Source organism: Prionailurus bengalensis, chromosome A1 (assembly GCF_016509475.1).
Source record: "Prionailurus bengalensis isolate Pbe53 chromosome A1, Fcat_Pben_1.1_paternal_pri, whole genome shotgun sequence".
Classification (NCBI taxonomy): domain Eukaryota; kingdom Metazoa; phylum Chordata; class Mammalia; order Carnivora; family Felidae; genus Prionailurus; species Prionailurus bengalensis.
The window spans coordinates 124,851,037-124,870,230 of record NC_057343.1 but is presented as its reverse complement, the minus strand read 5'-3'; the positions used below and the strand labels follow the sequence as shown (position 1 = coordinate 124,870,230).

The following is a 19,194-nucleotide window of genomic DNA, read 5'->3' as shown; positions in this document are numbered from 1 at the left end:
GGCAAGTACAGCAGGCAGGAATCCAGAAATCCCTGGTGCCTCAGGTGGAGGGTGGGTATAGATGTGTGACACTGGTCCAGGCCTGGGATTCAGTGGAAGTTCTGTGCACAGGGGACTTCAGGACCACAGGAAAGCAAATAGAACATGAACTTCAGGAATAGGTGCGAGTATGATGTCCCAAAGTGCAGGCAAAGCCAGCTATCTTGCAGCAAAATAGCAGACGATGCATGAGACCAAACCAGAAAGTCCAGAGAAAACCAGAAGGCAACACAAAGGTTTGCTTACATGGATGCACAAGCCCTTGCCCACGGTTCTGCATTCATATAAACCCTGCTCATATGCCTAGATACTATCTTATAGAGGAGCAGGAGAAAGGTAGGAACTCTGAAACATGGGCATTTACCCCAGAGAGTGGATTAGCTAAAGGATTGTAAACCAGAAGGAACAGCCAATGTTAACAAATAAGAGTGCTACCCAGCCCCACCCCTTCCTCAACCCTGCCTGGCTTTCCAGGGAAGAAGGAACTTTTTAGAACTGATCAGATTGATCATAGACTATAAGGATATTATATTTTCTCTGTACACCTAACTAATACTGTATTTACTGTATTAGTATTACCTAACTAATTCTGTATCTCTGTCAAAGGTATTACCTTCTAACAAAAAGGCAGTGGTAAAGGGTTCCAGAATGCAGGACATTCACTGTTCTGTTTAGGTTTAGGATTTTTGAATTTGTGTGTATATTCATATATTTTTTCTATGAAATGAGCATTGCCCACATGGTAAAGTAGCCCCTAGGAATGATAAACAAGAATGAGGGAGAGCTAAGTGCCGACACATTGTGTCAATGCTTCCAGCTCTTTCTTGAGAAGCTGCCTTCCTCTGAATCCTGCACGTGAATCTAATCCCTGAAGCACCCATTAGTCAGCAGTGACATCAAAGATTTTCTCTCTCGTGCTGCTGGGAAGATGGCAGCATAGGAGTACCCTAAGCTCACCTCTTTCCATGGATAAAACTAGATAAAACACCTAGAAAAAGACCCAAAGATTTATAGAACAAACCCCACAACCAAAGGTAGAGAAGAGACCACATTGAAGAAGGTGGACATGCGATTGAGACCTACAGGGACTGTGGCCATCAGACAGGAGCAAGCTGGAAGCATGGTGAAAGGCAAGAAAAAGACAATCAAGTCAGGGACCCAAAATTGGAAGATGAACCCCCATATCATTTGGCTTTGAAAACAAGAGGAGCCTAATTTCATGAATTTTTGCAAATAGTGGGACTTAAAGCCTAGAATTCTTAAAATAAGGTGTTCAGCTCTGGAAGAGCTCTGCTGGCATTAGGAAGCTGAGTCCCCACCCTTGAAGATGCAATTTGACTAGCAGCCTGAGCAGATACAGTGTAGAACCAAAAGTTTGAAAAACACTGGGTGGCAAAGAGGAGGGAGAATGATTTACTCATTATAGAGCATGTTCTGAAGAGATAGGGATCTCAGAAAGACTCCTCCAGGAACAAAGGAGCTGGAAGACACCATTTCCCATCCCCACCCCCCAGCATAAACACATAGGCACATGTGGGAACCAGCTTTGCCCACACTTGCTACCTAACGTGCTACTGCCAACACCCCCCGGCCCCATCCTTCACTGGATCTGGCATTTCCAGTCACGCTTGCCTCAGTCTCAGCACCGCAGAGCCTCTCTCCCAGATGATCAGTGCAAATCTCACCAACATTGCAACTCTTGACCTGTGCCTTTTTAGAGCCTTGGTCTTGGTAGCAGCAGACTCTGCAGAAGTCTGAGGTGCACTTTGTTAAAAGTGCAAGACCCACCCATGCACCATTTGTCCATTTAGTTAGGCTAGCCAGTACTAACAGCAGAAGCTCCAGGTCTCAATTAGCAAGTAAACCAGCATTTACCTTGAATAAATGCAGGCCACACCTGCCAGGGACCAAGTACTTCCCACAGTAGGCAAAAAGAGCCACTACAGACAACTAAACTAAAGGCAAAAGATACAAGAACACAGCAAAGCACATACAACACACACAAGAGAAACTATCTGAAGTGACAGGCCCTGGGAAGCAGGGGACACTGCACTACAGGATACTTAAGGACTTCTTCTTTTTAAGTCCACTACCTTCAAGAGCAGAAGACATAGTTGACTTACCTAACACAGAGAAACATATACAGAGAATTACAAAAAAAATCAGGAGACAGAGAAATATATCCCAAGCACAGGAATAGGACCAAATCACAGCAAGAGACCTAAGCAAAACAGACATGAGTAATAAGCCTGACAGAGAATTTAAATTTAAAGTAAGGATCATAAAGATATTCAATGGACTGGGGAAAAGAGTAGAGGACATCAGTGAGACACTTGACAAAGAAATAAAAAAGAATCAGAGATGAAGGACACAATAAGTAAATTAAAAATACACTTGATGGGATAAAGAGCAGGCTAAATGAAACAGAGGAACAAATTAATGACCTGGAATACAAAGTAATGGAAAGTAACCAAGCTGAGCAAACGAGAGGAAAAAAAATCATACATATTGAGAATAGTCTTAGGGAACTCAGTGACTACATTATATCTGATAACACAGACATTATGGCGATCCCAGAGAAAGAAGAGAGAAAAAAGGGGGCAAAAGCTTACTTGAAGAAATAATAGCTGAAAATATTCCTAACCTGGGGAAGGAAATATATATCCAGATACAGGAGTCAGAGACCCCCAAAAAATCAACCCAAGGAGGTCTACACAAAGACACATTCTAATTAAAATGGTAAAAATTAGTGATGAAGAAAAAAATCTTAAAAGCAGCAAGAGAAAAGAAGACAGTTACATACAAGGGAAACCCTATCAGGATATCAGCAGATTTTTCATCAGAAACTTTGCAGACCAGAAGGGCATGGCATTATATATTCAAAGTGCTGAAAGGGAAAAATTTGCAGCCAACAATACTCTAGCCAGCAAGACTATCATTCAGAATATAAGGAGAGATAAAGAGTTTCAGTTTCAGACACAAAAACCAAGGCATTCATGACTACTAAACCAGCCCTGCAAGAAATATTAAGGGGGACTCTGTGAGTAGAAAGGAAAGACCATAAATGAGAGTGTGAAAAACAAGTACATCTGTAAAAACCACTGAAAGGTTTTTTTCACAAAGGATTCACAAAATAGAAGGATGTAAAATATGATACCATATACCTAAAACATGGGGGAAAGGAGTAAAAAATGGGTTCAAACTTAAGCAACCATCAACTTAATACAGACTGCTATATGCATTAGATGTTATGTACAAATCTATGATAACTACAAATTTAAAAAACAGTAATATATATGCCCAGAATAAAGAGGAAAGTATACAAGTATATCACCAAGAAAACCAGCAAACCACGAAAAAGAGCAAGAGATAAAACAATCAGAGAAAAACCATAGAAACAACCACAAAACAAGTAACAAAATAGCAATAAATAACATACAGATCAATAATTACTTTGAATGTAAATAGACTAAATGCTCCAATCAAAAGACACAGAGTGACAGAATGGATTAATAAAAACAAGATCCATCTATATGCTGCCTACTAGAGACTAATTTCAGACCTGAAGATATCTACAGACTGCAAGTGAGGGAATAGAGAAACATTTATCATGCAGATGGGTGTCAAAAGAAAGGTGGGGTAGCAATACTTATATCAGACAATATAGACTTTATTTTTTTTAATGTTTACTTATTTTTGAGACAGAGAGAAACAGAGCATGAACGGGGGAGGGGCAGAGAGAGAGGGAGACACAGAATCTGAAGCAGTCTCCAGGCTCCAAGCTGTCAGCACAGAGCCTGATGTGGGGCTCGAAATCACAGACCATGAGATCATGACCTGAGCTGGAGTCAGAAGCTCAGTCTACTGAGCCACCCAGGCACCCCCAGACAAAATAGACTTTAAAACAAACACTGTAACAAAGGACAAAGATGGACACTATATAATTACAAAGGGGACAATCTAATAAGAATATATAGCAGTCTTAAGTATTTATGCACTCAATATGGTAGCAACCAAATACATAAAACTGTTAACAACAAACATAAAGAAAATAATCCATAGCAATACAGTAATAGTAAGGGACTTTAAAGTCCCATGTACATCAATAAAGACATCATCTACACAGAAAATCAACAAGGGAACATCAGCTTTGAATGACACATTGGACCAGCTGAATCTGACAGATATATTCAGAATGCCCATCCTAAAACATCAGTATACACATTCTTTTCAAATTCACATGGAACATTCTCCAGACTAGATCCCATATTAGGTCACAAGGCAAGTCACGACAAATTCAAAACGATCAAAGTCATAGCATGTATCTTTTCTGACCGCAACACTATAAAACTAGAAATCAACCACAGGAAAAAATCTGGAAAGACCACAAATGCATAGAGGTTAGATAACATGCTACTAAACAATGAATGCATCAAACAAGAAATCAAAGAAGAAATAAAATTTAGATGGAAACAAATGAAAATGAAAACAGAATAGTCTAAATCTTTGGGATTCAGCAAAATGGGTTCTAAGAGGAAAATTTATAGCAATATAGGCCTATATCAAGAAGCAAGAAAAGTCTCAAGTAAACAACCTAACCTTACATGTAAAGGAGTTAGAAAAAAACAACAAACAAAACTTAAAACCAGCAGAAGGAAGGAAAGAATAAAGATTAGAGCAGAAATAAATGTTACAGAAACTACAAAAAATAATAGAACAGATCAATGAGCAGGAGTTGGTTCTTTGAAAAACAACAATAAAATTGATAAGCCTCTAGGTCATCAAAAAAAAAAAAACTCATGAGAGAGAGAACTCAAATAAACAAAATCAAAAATGAAAGAGGAGAAATAACAACCAACACTACAGAAATACAAACAACTGTAAGAGAATGTTACAAAAAATTATATGCCAAGAAACTGGACAACCTAGAAGAAATGGATAAATTATTAGAAACATATAACCTACCAAAACTGAAACAGGGAGAAATAGAAACTTTGAACAGATCCATTACTAGAAAGGAACTTGAATCAGTAATCAAAACACTCCCAACAGAGGCACCTGAGGTGGCTCAGTGGAGTTAAGCATCCCACTCGATTTCAGCTCAGGTCATGAGGTCATGATTTCATGGTTCATACAATGGTGACTTGCATCAAGGTCAGGAAGCCTGCTTGAGATTCATATTCATGCTCTCTCTCTCTCTTCCCCACCCCTTCCTGCCCCCAACTCATGCTCTCTTTCTCTAAAATAATAAATAAAATAAAATAAAGTAAAATAAAGTAGTTAACACCCATTCTTCTCAAACTATTCCAAAAAACAGAAGAGGAAGGAAACTTCCAAATTCATTCTATGAAGCCAGCATTACCCAGATACCAAAACCAGTTCAAGACTGCACCAAAAAAAGAGAAGTATAGGCCAATACCTCTGATGAACACAGATGCAAAAAACCTCAACAAAGTACCAGTAAACTGAATCCAATGATAAATTTTTAAAAAGTCATTCATCATGATACAGTGAGATTCCTGGATCGCAAAGGTGGTTCAACATTTGTAAATCAATCAATGTGATACATCAGATCATTAAGAGAAAGGATAAAAACCATATGATTATTTCAGTAGATGCAAAAAAGCATTTGACAAAATACAACACCCATTAATGATAGAAATCTTCAACAGAGTAGATCTAGAGGGAACATAGTTCAACTTAATAAGAGCCATATATGAAAAACCCACAGCTAACATCATACTCAAGGGGAAGAAATGAGAGCTTTTCCCTAACATCAGGAACAAGATAAGAATGTCCACTCTAACCACTTCTATTCATCACAGTGCCGAAAGTCCTAGCCACAGCAATCAGACAACAAAAAGAAATAAAAGGCATCCATATTGGTAAGGAAGAAGTAAAACTTTCACATTTGCAGATGACATCACACAGAAAACCCTCAAGACTCCACCAAAAAACTACTAGAATTGATAGTAAACACTTAGGATACAAAATCAACATATAAAATTTGTTACATTTCTATATACTAAATAATGAACCAAAAGATTAACAGAGTAAGAAAGCAACCCTATTAACCAGTGCTCAAAAAAATAATAAAGTACCTAATAATAAACTTAACGAAAGGGGTGAAAGACCTGAACTCTGAAAGCTATAAAACAATGATGAAAGAAATTGAAGATGACACAAAGCAGAAAGATATTCAATACTTGTGGATCAAAGAACAAATATTGTTAAAATGTCTATAGCACCCAAAGCAATCTACACATTTAATGCAATCCCTATCAAAATACCAACAAATTCTTTCACAGAACTAGAACAAATAATCCTAGAATTTATATGGAACCACAAAAACAAACAAACAAACAAACAGCCAAAGCAATCTTGAAAAAGAAAAGAAAAGCAGGAGGCATCACAATATCAGACTACAAGTTACATTACAAAGTTGCAGTAATCAAAACAGTATGGTACTGACACAAAAAAAAGACATATAGATTAACAAAACAGAAAAGAAAACCCAGAAATAAACCCACAATTATATGGTCAATTATTCCTTGATGAAGCAGAAATGAATATCCAGTAGAAAAAAGACAGCCTCTTCAATAAATGGTGCTGGGAACACTGGACAGCAACATGCAAAAGAATGAAAGTGGACCACCTTCTTACACCATACACACACACAAAAATTCAAAGTGGTTAGGGGCACCTGGGTGGCTCAGTCAGTTAAGCATCCAACCTTGATTTTGGCTCAGGTTCATCTCACAATTCATAAGTTCGAACCCTGAGTCAGGCTCTGCACTGATAATGTGGAGCCTGCTTGGGATTCTCTCTCCTTTTCTTTCTGGTCCTCTCCTGCTTGTGCTTTCCCTCTTTCAAAATAAATAAATAAACTTTAAAAAATGGATTAAAGACCGGGGCGCCTGGGTGGCACAATCATTTAAGCATCTGACTCTTGATCTCAGCTCAGGTCATGATCACACAGTTTGTGAATTTGAGCCCCACATCAGGCTCTGTACTGAAGGTGTGGAGCCTGCTTGGAATTCTGTCTCTCCTTCTATCTGCATCTCCCCAACTTGTGCTCGCTCACTCACGCTCTCTCTCTCTCTAAAAACAAGTAAATAAACTTTTAAAAAATGGATTAAAGACCTAAATGTGACACTTGAAATCATAAAAATCCTAGAAGAGAGCACAGGCAGTAATTTCTTTGACATCAGCTGTAGCAACATTTTTCTAGATATATCTCCTGAAGGGAAATAAAAGCAAAAATAACTATGGGAACTGCATCAAAATAAAAAGCTTCTTTCCAGTGAAGAAAACAATCAACAAAACTCAAGACAACCCACTGAATGGGAGAAGATATTTGCAAAAGACATTTCTGATAAAGGGTTAGTACCCAAAATATATAAAGAACTTATAAAACTCAACAAACAAAACCCAAATAATTAAACTAAAAAATGGTCAGAAGACATGAACAGATATTTCTCCAAAGAAGACATCTAAATGGCTAGCCAACACACAAAATGTTCCTCAACTTCACTCATCATCACACACATCAGAATGGCTAAAAATCAACAGCACAAGAAACAACAGGCGCTGGGGAGGATGTAGAGAAAATGGAACCTTCTTACACCATTGGTGGGAATGCAAACTGGTGCAGCCAGTGTGGAAAACAGTATGGAGGTTCTTCAAAAAGTTAAAAACCGAACTATACTACAATCCAGTAATCATACTACTTGGTATTTACCCAAAAAATATAACAACACTAATTCAAAAGGACACATACATCCCTATGTTTATAGCAGCATTATTTACAATAGCCAAGATGTGAAAGCAGCCCAAATGTCCATCGATAGATGAATGAATAAAGAAGATGAATTTTATATATATATAAATATATACATAAATATTCCACTATATATATAGATATATATGTATATATAGATATATACAGATACAGATATAATGGGATAGATAATGGAATAATATTCAGCCATAAAAAACAATGAAATCTTACCATTTGCAACAATATGGATGGAGCTAGAGAGTATAATGTTAAGCAAAATAAATCAATCAGAGAAAGACAAATACAATATGATCTCATTCATATGTGGAATTTGAAGAACAAAACAAACAAGCAAAGGGAAAAGAGAGAGAGAGAGAGATACAAAGAAATAGACCCTTAGAGAACAAACTGATGATTACCAGAAGGGAGGTGAGGTGGGGAATGGGTGAAATAGGTGAAGAGGATTAAGGAGTTCATTTGTTTTGATGAATACAGGTGATGTATGGAATTGTTGAATCACTATATTGTACACCTGAAACTAATTTAACACTGTATGCTAATTACATTGGAATTAACATAAAACTTAATTTAGAAAAGATTTTCCATCTTTACTATTTTCATGCTGAAAACCATGACAAAGATGGTGATCTCCAAGTCCAAGGGCTTAAAAAGACCAGCATAACTAGACCTGAACCAACTGCTTCATGGTAAATGGAAATTAGAAGCTAGACCAGTAACACATTCTTCTAAGAGCCCACGCAGCTTGAAAACCTCCATGGAGAATTTCTTGGGTGAGCAATCAGAATACAAACAGATTCACAACTGTCAGTGGAAACAAGCAAAAGCCTACGAGGCAGCGAACCAAAGGTCATCCCATAATATCCCGAGAGGAACAACTTTCACACTGACCAATTCGCTCTGCCTCCGTGACTCAGAGATGATGGCAGGATACACATGTGTGCATTTGTGTATACATGTGGGTCGGTCTTCAATTCTTTGGACAAGTTTGCTTGAAATATTCATTAAATATTAGCTTGCCCTTCACCACCCATTACACTCACTTTTAGCAGGATTTCAAAGTTGAGCCTTTGCTGGAGAACAAGGAAACAAGAAGTTTTTCTCTGTATCCCCGGGATATTCTTTGGTCTTGTGCTAGTCCCATTTTGGCTTCTTATAGTCCTATTTTATTTCCTTCTCAATCTTACTTTGCCTTGCACTGGCTGAATCCAAAGCCAGCCACAAAATCTCATGTAGGAATAAGTCCTTATGATTCAAAACCAACCATGTCAAAACTCAATATCTTTACTTTCCTGGTCATCTTTGAATACCTCTCCTTCATTCCTTCAGAAGCTTTAATTAATATATATAAAAGGCATGGGTCAAAAGGGGAGTCAAACAGCTTGTTCCCATCACCAGAACCATTTGGTTCCCCAGGTATCAGGAAAGTAGAAAGTGGTTTTAAAAATGATTTTCCATTCCATGTGAGCTTTTTAAAGGAGCTACATTTGTCTTGTCCTTACTGCTTGAAATATGGCAAGAAAGCAATATTCTTATATAAATATTGGTATATGAGAAGAAAAAATCCTGTTCCTCCTACCCTCCTATGTTCTGCAGCTGGGTTCTTATAAAATGAGACTAACAAAAGACAGATTAAAAGAGAAAACAGTTGGGGCTCCTGGGTGGCTTGGTCGGTTAAGCGTCCGACTTCGGCTCAGGTCATGGTCTCACAGTCCGTGAGTTGGAGCCCAGCGTCGGGCTCTGGGCTGACTGCTCAGAGCCTGGAGCCTGTTTCAGATTCTGTGTCTCCCTCTCTCTCTGCCCCTCCCCTGTTCATTCTCTGTCTCTCTCTGTCTCAAAAATAAATAAAAACGTTGAAAAAAAATTAAAAAAAGAGAGAAAACAGTTTATTAACATATGCAGTGCACATGATGCAAGATAAACCTCAGTGAAGAATAACTCAAAAAGGTGGTTAAATCTTGGGCTCACATAGTATCTTAAAAATACAGTAAATTTGTGAAGAGACCAAACAAAGGAAAAGGAATTTAGGTTTTCAAGGGTAGCAAACTGCAGGAAGATAAATACATGTGGGAAACTAATGGAGTAGGCTTCATTACTGCATTTGTTGATTCTCGTCTACCTCCACATCAAAAAAATCCCAATGGCATATTTTGGAATGGAGTATTCTGATCCCATACTCTAGTATTAGAGAAGAGATTTGTGATGAATAAAATATAAGTTCAGTAGTATCTTCAGTGTTCATCAATATCTCCCCTTCTTGGACTTATGGTAAGATTTTATTTTCTTGCTCCCTTGAAATTAGCCATGGCCACATGACTTGCTGTGGCCAATGACATGAGAGGAGCATTTAAGTTTTGGTGTACAATTGTCCTTTCTCTCCTTCCTCTGTTCCTGCACACACTGAAAATCCACATTGATATGACAGTGTCTTAGGATGGTAGAGCCTTCATCACCCTGGGATCCTACTTACCACTGATGGACATACACAGTTTGCTGTTTTGAATACTAAGATTTGAGGCTTGTTTATTTTTGCAGCATAAACAAGTTTCCCTGACTAATGTAAAAAAATGGTCTGCTGTGAAAATCCAGGATTCTAAGACTTGGGGGTAGAATTCATTTTATCAGTAGTTTTCTCTCCTCTTTTCATATATCCTCATAACATTCTATCTATGTATTTTAGGTCATTTGAGATTTGTTTTATCACAAATAGGAGGCTGGAAAGAACTGGAAGAAGAAGGAACCAAATAAACAAACAATATTAGGCTTCACTTTTACTTGCTTGCTTTACTTACATTTCCAGCCTCAGTTATCTGGTGTGACCCTGCACATGTCAACTGCTTTTACTTTATGTAATAGAACCACCATGATTCACAGAGCCTAGACATCTATCATCCTCCCGTTTCCACATGTTGGCAAACAGGATGCTGATTTTAGGTCTTATTCATGATCTCTAATTAGGATATCAACTCTTCATCTGAAGGCTGCCACAACCTGTGATAGAATAACAAGGGCACTTCACCTCCCTTGTACTTATTACAAAACCCAGGAGTACTGGCAAGTACTCAAGAGTGTTAAGACCTTGAGAAACCAGGAAAGACTAACAAACTGTCACAGACCAGAAGAAACTAGGGAGTTATGACAATGCAATGCAATATGGTACCCTAAATTCAATCCTGGAACAGAGAGAAAACATTAATAAAAAAACTAGTGAAATCTAAATAAAGTCTGGAATTTAGTCAGTACTAATGTGTCAGTATCGGTTTCTGAGTTTTGGCAAATGTACTATGGGGATAGCTGGATGAGGGTTATGTAAGAGCTCTCTGCACTATCTTCACAAGCTTCCTATAAATCTAAATTATTCAAAAACAGAATTTTTATTTTTTAAAAATGGACATCTGAAAGCTAGATTTACCATTGGTATATATCTATCCTTGCCCCACATCTTCAAAAACAATCCACAACTATATTCCTATTTCTCAAAATAACTATTTTCCCTATGTGTATAAAAAGGGAAATATTAATTAACTTCCTCTAAGGGGAATATTCTTGCTTATCAGAGAACTGTCCACATGCAAAAAGAACATTTTTAAAAATTAAAATGTTCCCGATCTCCCTTCTTTCCTATATGCTTATATCACTTAGGTGCTGTTGCAAAGTTAGGTTTTTTTTTAAATTTTTTTTAAGGTTTTATTTATTTTTGAGACAGGGAGAGACAGAGCATGAACAGGGGAGGGTCAGAGAGATGGAGACACAGAATCTGAAACAGGCTCCAGGCTCTGAGCTGTCAGCCCAGAGCCCGACGCGGGGCTCGAACTCAGGGACCGCGAGATCATGACCTGAGCCAAAGTCAGCCGCTTAACTGACTGAGCCACCCAGGTGCCCCCAAAGTTAGTGTTTTGAAAAGTGTCTTGTAATAGAAGAAAGGCAGGGCTGATCAGAGATCAAAGGAAGGATAGTCTAGAAGGGAAGTCTGGTGGAAACTGGAGCCAGTTACATAAGACATGGTACAAGTAAAAGGTAATAAGAGAAGAAGCCACAGATAGGAGACAGAAAAAGGTACGTTGAGGGGAAGGGTGAGTTGATAGGAGCCATGATGCACATAATCTGAAATGTAAATTGGGTAACTGGGACCAATTTTTGGTTTCTGAATGGGCCAAAAGAGGTTAGATGACACAGAGAGATAAAGGCCTACGTGTCCATATTGTCTATAAAACTCCTAAGTACCACGGGAATACCCTAGGGGGCAACAAGGCAGCCATGGCAAAAGAAAGGCCTGGAAGACATTATCTGCCTCTTGGTCACCTCCAATTACTACGTGTGACGGTATTTATTGTATATGCCTAAATTCATATGTTGAAGCCTAACCCCCAATACCTCAGAAAGTGACTGTATTTGTAGACAGGGCCTTAAGGAGCTATTAGTTAACAGGAGGCCATTAGGGTAGGCCTTAATCCAATCCAACTGGTGTACTTATAAGAAAAGGAAATTAGGACAAACAAGAGGGATGACCATATGAAGAGGCACCAAGAAGAATGCCATTTATGCCCCAAGGAGAGAGGTGTCAGGACATCAACCCTACGGGCACCTTGATCTTGGACTTTTAGCCTACAAAACTATAAGAAAAAAAAAATTTGTCATTTAAGCCACCCAGTTTGTAGCTATGACAGCCCTAGCAAAGCGGTACATGACATGATGCCTTCTCTATGTTCCCAGTACCCAATCCCCACTTTTCCTCTCTGGTCTTAATTTTTTTAACATAAGATGCAATCAAACTAACGGATATTACATCTGCAAGGTAGTTTATGAATATCAGGCACATAGTCTTGAGATGGGCCCTTGTAAAAATGCGGTATTTCATCATTTCCCTTTATATCCTTGGAAATTACTGAAAATACTGTGAAAATATATTTTTTTATTTTTGTGTGTGTTTATATGCAACCACTGCTCCTCACACAAAAACTATTGATACAAGAATTTACTACCACTCTAAAACAGTGGATGTTGGCCTTTTGGGAGGTCTTATCTCCCTTTGAAAATGTGATAGGCCATCTTGCCAAATTTGCACACACATATGTGTACATCAACATCTACACACCCACCCACACAAATTCAGGGAGGTCACGAATCCCTTGTTCACCCACATGCGCTCATGGTCCAGGAGGCCCTTTGCACTCAAATTAACAGTTCTTATCCAAAGAAGCTAAAAATAACTACACAATCCATAAAAGGGCACAGGTCAACCTACCTGCCAGGCTGAATTTGCAGAGTAGGAGGAGTGTCCACAGTGCGTGGGCCCACATCATCCCCAAGTCAATGCAGGCAGGCTGAGGAGAGAACTGAAAACGTCATCAGTCAAAAGTTAGTTTCCTATCTCTTAAACAACTCCATTTCCAATGACAGATTCTGGGGGGTTTCAGGCAGAATCTTTTTTTCATCTTACTATATTTTTGGCCATCATCATATAGATCCTTTCATAGTTACTGCATCAACCCCAGTCAACATTTAATTTGTCCATAATTCATTCTACTATGTAATGTGAAAAGTACACCAGCTACGAAAAATATACTCCAGAAGTAAGTACTCTCGGTTGTATAGATCTGAGACCATCATCTGGTGTCTGCCTCACGCCCTAAACACAGCAGCCAAATAGAACTCACAATTTCCCCAAATTGTCATGGTATTTTACATCCCCACGCTTTGTTCATGTGGTTCCTTCTGCCTACAATGTCCTTTTAGCCTCATTTTTGGCAAACTAATCCCACCTTCCAGACTCATCTCAAGGCTAACCTTCCCTGAACACCTCCCTGAAGCCTCAGATGGAGTTGGCTAGCCATTTCCTCCCTGGATACCAACTCTTCTCCATGCCACTTATACCTTAGCATGTGTCACACAGATTGGTGTTTAACAGTTTACCTGTTGGCTTCTCTACATAGTGCTTTTGAATAGTGAAGCTTCTCTTATTTCTCTTTGAAGCCTAACTACCTAAGTACCTACTTAAGGTAGGCATGGTAGGCATACAATACTGGTAATGGAAGTGATTAGGACAAAAAGGCTGCTTCCTTCTTATCTCATCCCACGTGAGATGATGGAATAATCAAGCAAATGTAAAAGCAAGAACTCTTTTCAGGAAGAGATAAAGGATGCCACATTTTCATTTGACAGATTATAAGAAAAAAAAGGAGTTCTCAACAAATCATTTGAGAAAAGTTCACAAGCATCATTTCTGGAGAAAACCACAAGGAATAAGATTTTCTCTTACGCGAATCAATTGAAATATCTTACTAATTGAAAATGCCTATGGCAATAAAGCAGAAAGAATTTGGGTCTATAATAATAAAAATACCATCAGGAAACAATGTTTGCTGGTTCCACAATAGCAAATAGTAAACACATGTTACTCAACAGCAGTAGCTATTCTCTCAGGAAATAAATGTTTTGATTTAATGAGCACAAAACAAAGAGAAATTTTACAATTTTTAAATAAAGAATAAATGTGTTCTTTAAAATTAAATGTAATACTAATGGCATTTTTAGTGCCTAATTATTCAGAACATTGTCTTAATTTTCTCCATTTCTTAGCTAGAAGTCACACCTTTGTATTAGATCTAAAAGCATTCTGGAAATGGAGGGAGGTCCAACCATGAAAACTGTATTAAAGCTCAAATTCTCAGTAATTGAGTAAATGAATAATTATAGATATTAAAGCTAAAATTGTTATTCTAACATGGGGTTTTATGTTTTTAAAATCTCATCAATGTTAACTGTTGAATATTTTAAAAACAATGGGAATGTTTTTAATGGGAATGAGAACACCCATCTATTATTTGTGAATTTAAAAAGACCCTTTCTGAAAAAAATCAACAGTACTAAATCATGCTCAGAGACAAAGATAGAAAAACTACAGTAGTTGAAGAGAGGAGCATTCTAGAAGTTGACACTGCCTGCGTTCTAGCTCTGACTCTCCCTTGAATCAGCTGGTGGCCTCTGGCATTGTGTTGTTCATTCAGCAATGTCCCAGACACACATCAGATGCTTGGAATAAAAGATCATCCTGCCCCCAATTTCACTCTAGTTCAGTGGCTTTTTTTAATGTTTATTTATTTCTGAGAGAGACAGAGACAAAGAACATGAGTGGAGGGGCAGAGAGATAGACAAAGACACAGAAGCCGAAGCAGGTTCCAGGATTTGAGCTGTCAGCACAGAGCTGGATGTGGGGCTCGAACTTGTGAAATGCAAAATCAAGATCTGAGCCGAAGTTGGATGCTTAACCGACTGAGCCACCCAGGTGTCCCTAGTTCAGTGATTTTTTTTTTTTTAACAAGGAAAGGGAGTCAGAGGGTGGAGAGGATGCCACAGTCCAGAGTGAGCTACTATTACTACTGATGGCTCCAAATCATATCCCTCCAAATGGGTCTGAGAAGAAAAAAAGAATTGAGAACCATAGATTTACTTGCAGAGACAGAATCATGGATAGTAATAGCAAATACCACATGGTAAGTGCTGTAATTCTAATAGTGCAACGAGAGCAGAGCATCTAAAGAGAGAAATGAGCCAATGACTCATTTGACTCTAATGACTGCAGAAAGCCAACAATTGGTGCAATATGATGAGTGCCCCTCATTCTACCATTTGCCTATCCTCCAGTGCCTTTTCCACATTCTCTCCAATACCAGAGGACCACCACAAAGAGATTACTTGTGGGTAGTAGATATGAACAAATGTGAGGTGCCTCCCAGGGACTTAGAAATAAGTTCAGTTGGGAGTTCAAGTAGCAAAATCTGTGTACAAAGCCATCGTAGTTATCTGTGAGAGTAAACCAGTGGGTAAATATGCAGTTGAAGAGCTTGAGTACACTCTAAACTCCAGCCAAGAAAAATCTGGGTGTAACCTCAGGTGGACCTGGAAAACCATCATTGTCATTTAGTTGCAGGAAACTACTTGACTAATTATATCTTAAATGGAAGGAGACTTTGAGAACAAAAAGGAGAGCTCACCTCAGACCTTAAAACATTGACGGTTAAAAAAGGTAGAAGTTGGTAGAGTACTATCTCCTGGAGGAAATGATGAAACTTCCTGGTACTGCAGGGGTATACTCCAAAAAAGGCAACTGCTAGACCTAACCACAATCTCGATGAAAGAAAACTCAAAACTACAAATCTCCACCATTGCTGTGATTCTGTGAATGCTTCTCTGATGAATGATTTAGAGGAGGAGACCCTGAACAAGGGATGTGAGTCATTACAAAGACTATCCTCTCCTTCTTTGGGCACACAGTACAGGTGTCACCTGTCTAAACTCTTCTTATCATAGGAGTCATATCCTTAGTGCCTCTTTTGACCAATTAGGATTCCTGGTTTAAAATCTGGGATGTAGCACCTGGGTGGCTCAGTTAAGCGTCCAGCTTTGGCTCAGGTCATGATCTCATGGTTCATGGGTTCGAGCCCTGCACTGGGCTCTGTGCTGACAGCTCAGAACCTGGAGCCTGCTTCAGATTCTGTGTCTCCCTCTCTCTCTCTGCCCTTCCCCCACTCGTGCTCTCTCTCAAAATTAAACATTTAAAAAAGATTTTTTTAATGTTAAAATCTGGGAAAACCCTGAAGGAATTTCATGGCTATTCTTCCTTTGTTAGTGAAACAACTTTTACACAAGATGACATTATTGGTGCATCCTGCACCAATGATGGCACTGCAAAGATATGAAGACCACATAATGTTCAAATACCTTTAAATCTCTAGGCAGTACTACAGGGACAGATATCACTGTCAACAGTGTGATACTGCTTCCTAAAAACCCAGAGCACTTTGTGGTGTCCAACAGATCAAACACAGTGGTCCTCATGAACATGCAGGTAACAAAAGCTTTAGTTCCAATAACAGAGAAGGTAGTGACTTTGTTAGCTGTGCTATCTCCCCATGGCAAATGGATCTACTATGTAGGGGAGGACTTTGTGCTCTGCTGTTTTAGCACATTCCCTGGCAAATTGGAGAGAACTTTGACAGTTCAGGAGGAGGGTGTGATTGGTATCACATATCACCTTCATCAGAACCGGTAGGCGGTAAAGATAGATTCCTAAGGCTCTGGAAACTTTTCTTTTAAAACTTACTTGAAAGCATGTGCTTACATGAAGACATGCATAAATTATTTTTTTTAGGCTACCTTTTCTAAGCTATTGTCTGAATTTAGGCACAAGAATAATTTCATGAAAATCTGTATTAAAAAAAAAACCCCACATCAGTCTCTTGAAGTCTTAAATGAGGTAAATTAGCCTTCCTAAATCTAAGCAATTCCAGGTGTACCAACACTCTGGGCCACAGAAAATTCGGAAAGATTATGCCTTGCTCTGGAGGAAAGCAAATCATTTCCTGTACTCCCTGGTCATCAGCCCTAACTTCTAAAATGCAGCAGCTTTGAACAACTGTCTTCAATAAAAGGTCACTTCCTAGAAATATACATCTCATTATGGGACCTCAGATGAATACAGCATTTAATGGAGACCCAGAATTCTCAAAAAACACTATGAATATTCCATGTTGGACTAAAGGACTCTGAGAATATATAGTGATGCCACTTAAGTAACCTGTGGTGTCTTATCCTTAAAGGTATAAACACAGTAATAGCTACTTTTAGAAGGACTGGAAACAAACCCAAGGAATTATTACTGGCTATGCACACTGACTGGGGACAAGAAGCAAAAAACAAAGGAGGAGATACTTCCTCTGCCAGTTTCTGCTAAAAATGCTAACATGTTAAATTATCTCTGCCTTACTGCATCTTATCTCATATGACCAAAGCAAAAGAAATAGTGTGTGGGGAGTTTACTGTCTAGCATTCCATTATACACACACACACACACACACACACACAAAGGTGTCCTTTGGCAACTCAAAAGTTCCCACTCAAGGGTGCATCCTAGATGCAAACTTTCATCTGAATACACTTGTACAAAAATGTATGTGTTTTCCCAGCGCTGGTCCTACTTTCATTCATTTATTCATACATTCACTTAATGTATGTTGATATCCATTCTGTGTCAGAAACCATGCATAGCATGGAATTGGGTTTTTAAAGGATGGGAAAAGAAGGAATAAATTCTAGGGACAGCACTCTGGCTGCAGGTTTAATTAAGAACCCGTGAACTCTACTGATGGGAGAGAGGAAGCAAGCAGCAAGCTGCCCAGCCTCATTCAGTCCCACCAAATTCCTTAACTATGTATAATAATGGTTGTTAACTAGACTTATTGTGGTGATCATTTCACAATATATACAAATATACATCATTATTTTGTACACCTAAAGCTAATGTTATGTGCCATTGTATCTAAATGTAAAAAGAAAAAGCTGTCAAAATACCACATTCAGTTTCAAAATCTATAAATCCACTCAAGGTGCCTTCATACAAAGAACATTTTGAGATGCTAGCAGCAAGATTGGCAAAAACATAATTGTGATGTGATAGTGAGAGTCTCTAATGTGCTAATTATATTACACAAATTATATCTTGGTCTACTAAAAATCCCTATGGAGAAGATATTATTATCTCCGCTTTATAGATATGGAAGTTGTGGCTCAGTGATATTATGTAACCAGTCCAAAAATCATTTAGTTTATAAGTGGCATCACTGAGATTCAAACCCATGACTGTCTTATTCCAAAGCTTAGACTCTTTCTACCAAAAACAGTAGCTATTAGTGATTTACTCTCCCTCAACCCTGCTGCCACAAAACACCAATACACAAAAGAATCTTCCTTTGAACCTTTCTTCCTAGGTTTAATTTTCTCTAGCCTAGAGTTTCAGAAAGATAAATCCATTATATTCACATACTTTCACCAGCCCCTGACCTCTGGCCCCCATGATTTCCACCCCTGCTGCAGCATTTTAAAACATTAACTGCCAAAAGGGGCACCTGGATGATTCAGTCAGTTAAGTGTCCCACTCTTGGTTTCAGCTCAGGTCATGATCTCACAGTTTGTCAGCTCGAGCCCCACATAGGGCTCTGCAGTGAAAGCATAGAGCCTGCTTGGGATCTCTCTCTCCCTCTCTGCCCTTCCCCAGCTTGCTTTCTCTCTCTCAAAAAATAAACAAACATTAAAACATTAGCTGCCAAAAGATGAGATTCCCTGTAATTACCAAAGAGCAGTCTAACTAAGGAGTAATTTATGTGCTGGGTTCTGACCCATAATTTCACTGAAGAAAGCAGAAAAAGATCCTCACATAATAGAAAAAGAGGCCCAGTTTGCAAGGATTGGAGTTATTAGACTCTGAATGTGGCACTCACCTCTCTGTGGTATCCAGAAGATGTCCTGCCGGTTCAAGGATCCCCATCAAAAGTGTTCTGTCCCCTACAGACCATGTTAGG

The 19,194-nt window shown here is 38.6% G+C and overlaps 1 protein-coding gene across 1 annotated transcript in view; it reads right to left on the bottom strand.

The window, feature by feature from the left end:
• The window catches only part of IL31RA (interleukin 31 receptor A), a 93,189-nt gene that overhangs the window by 43,274 nt on the left and 30,721 nt on the right, over positions 1-19,194 (bottom strand). The window contains exon 2 of the mRNA XM_043573443.1: positions 13,083-13,173. Within this exon, the coding sequence (XP_043429378.1) occupies positions 13,083-13,173 (91 nt within the window). The remainder of the gene's footprint in view (positions 1-13,082; positions 13,174-19,194) is intronic.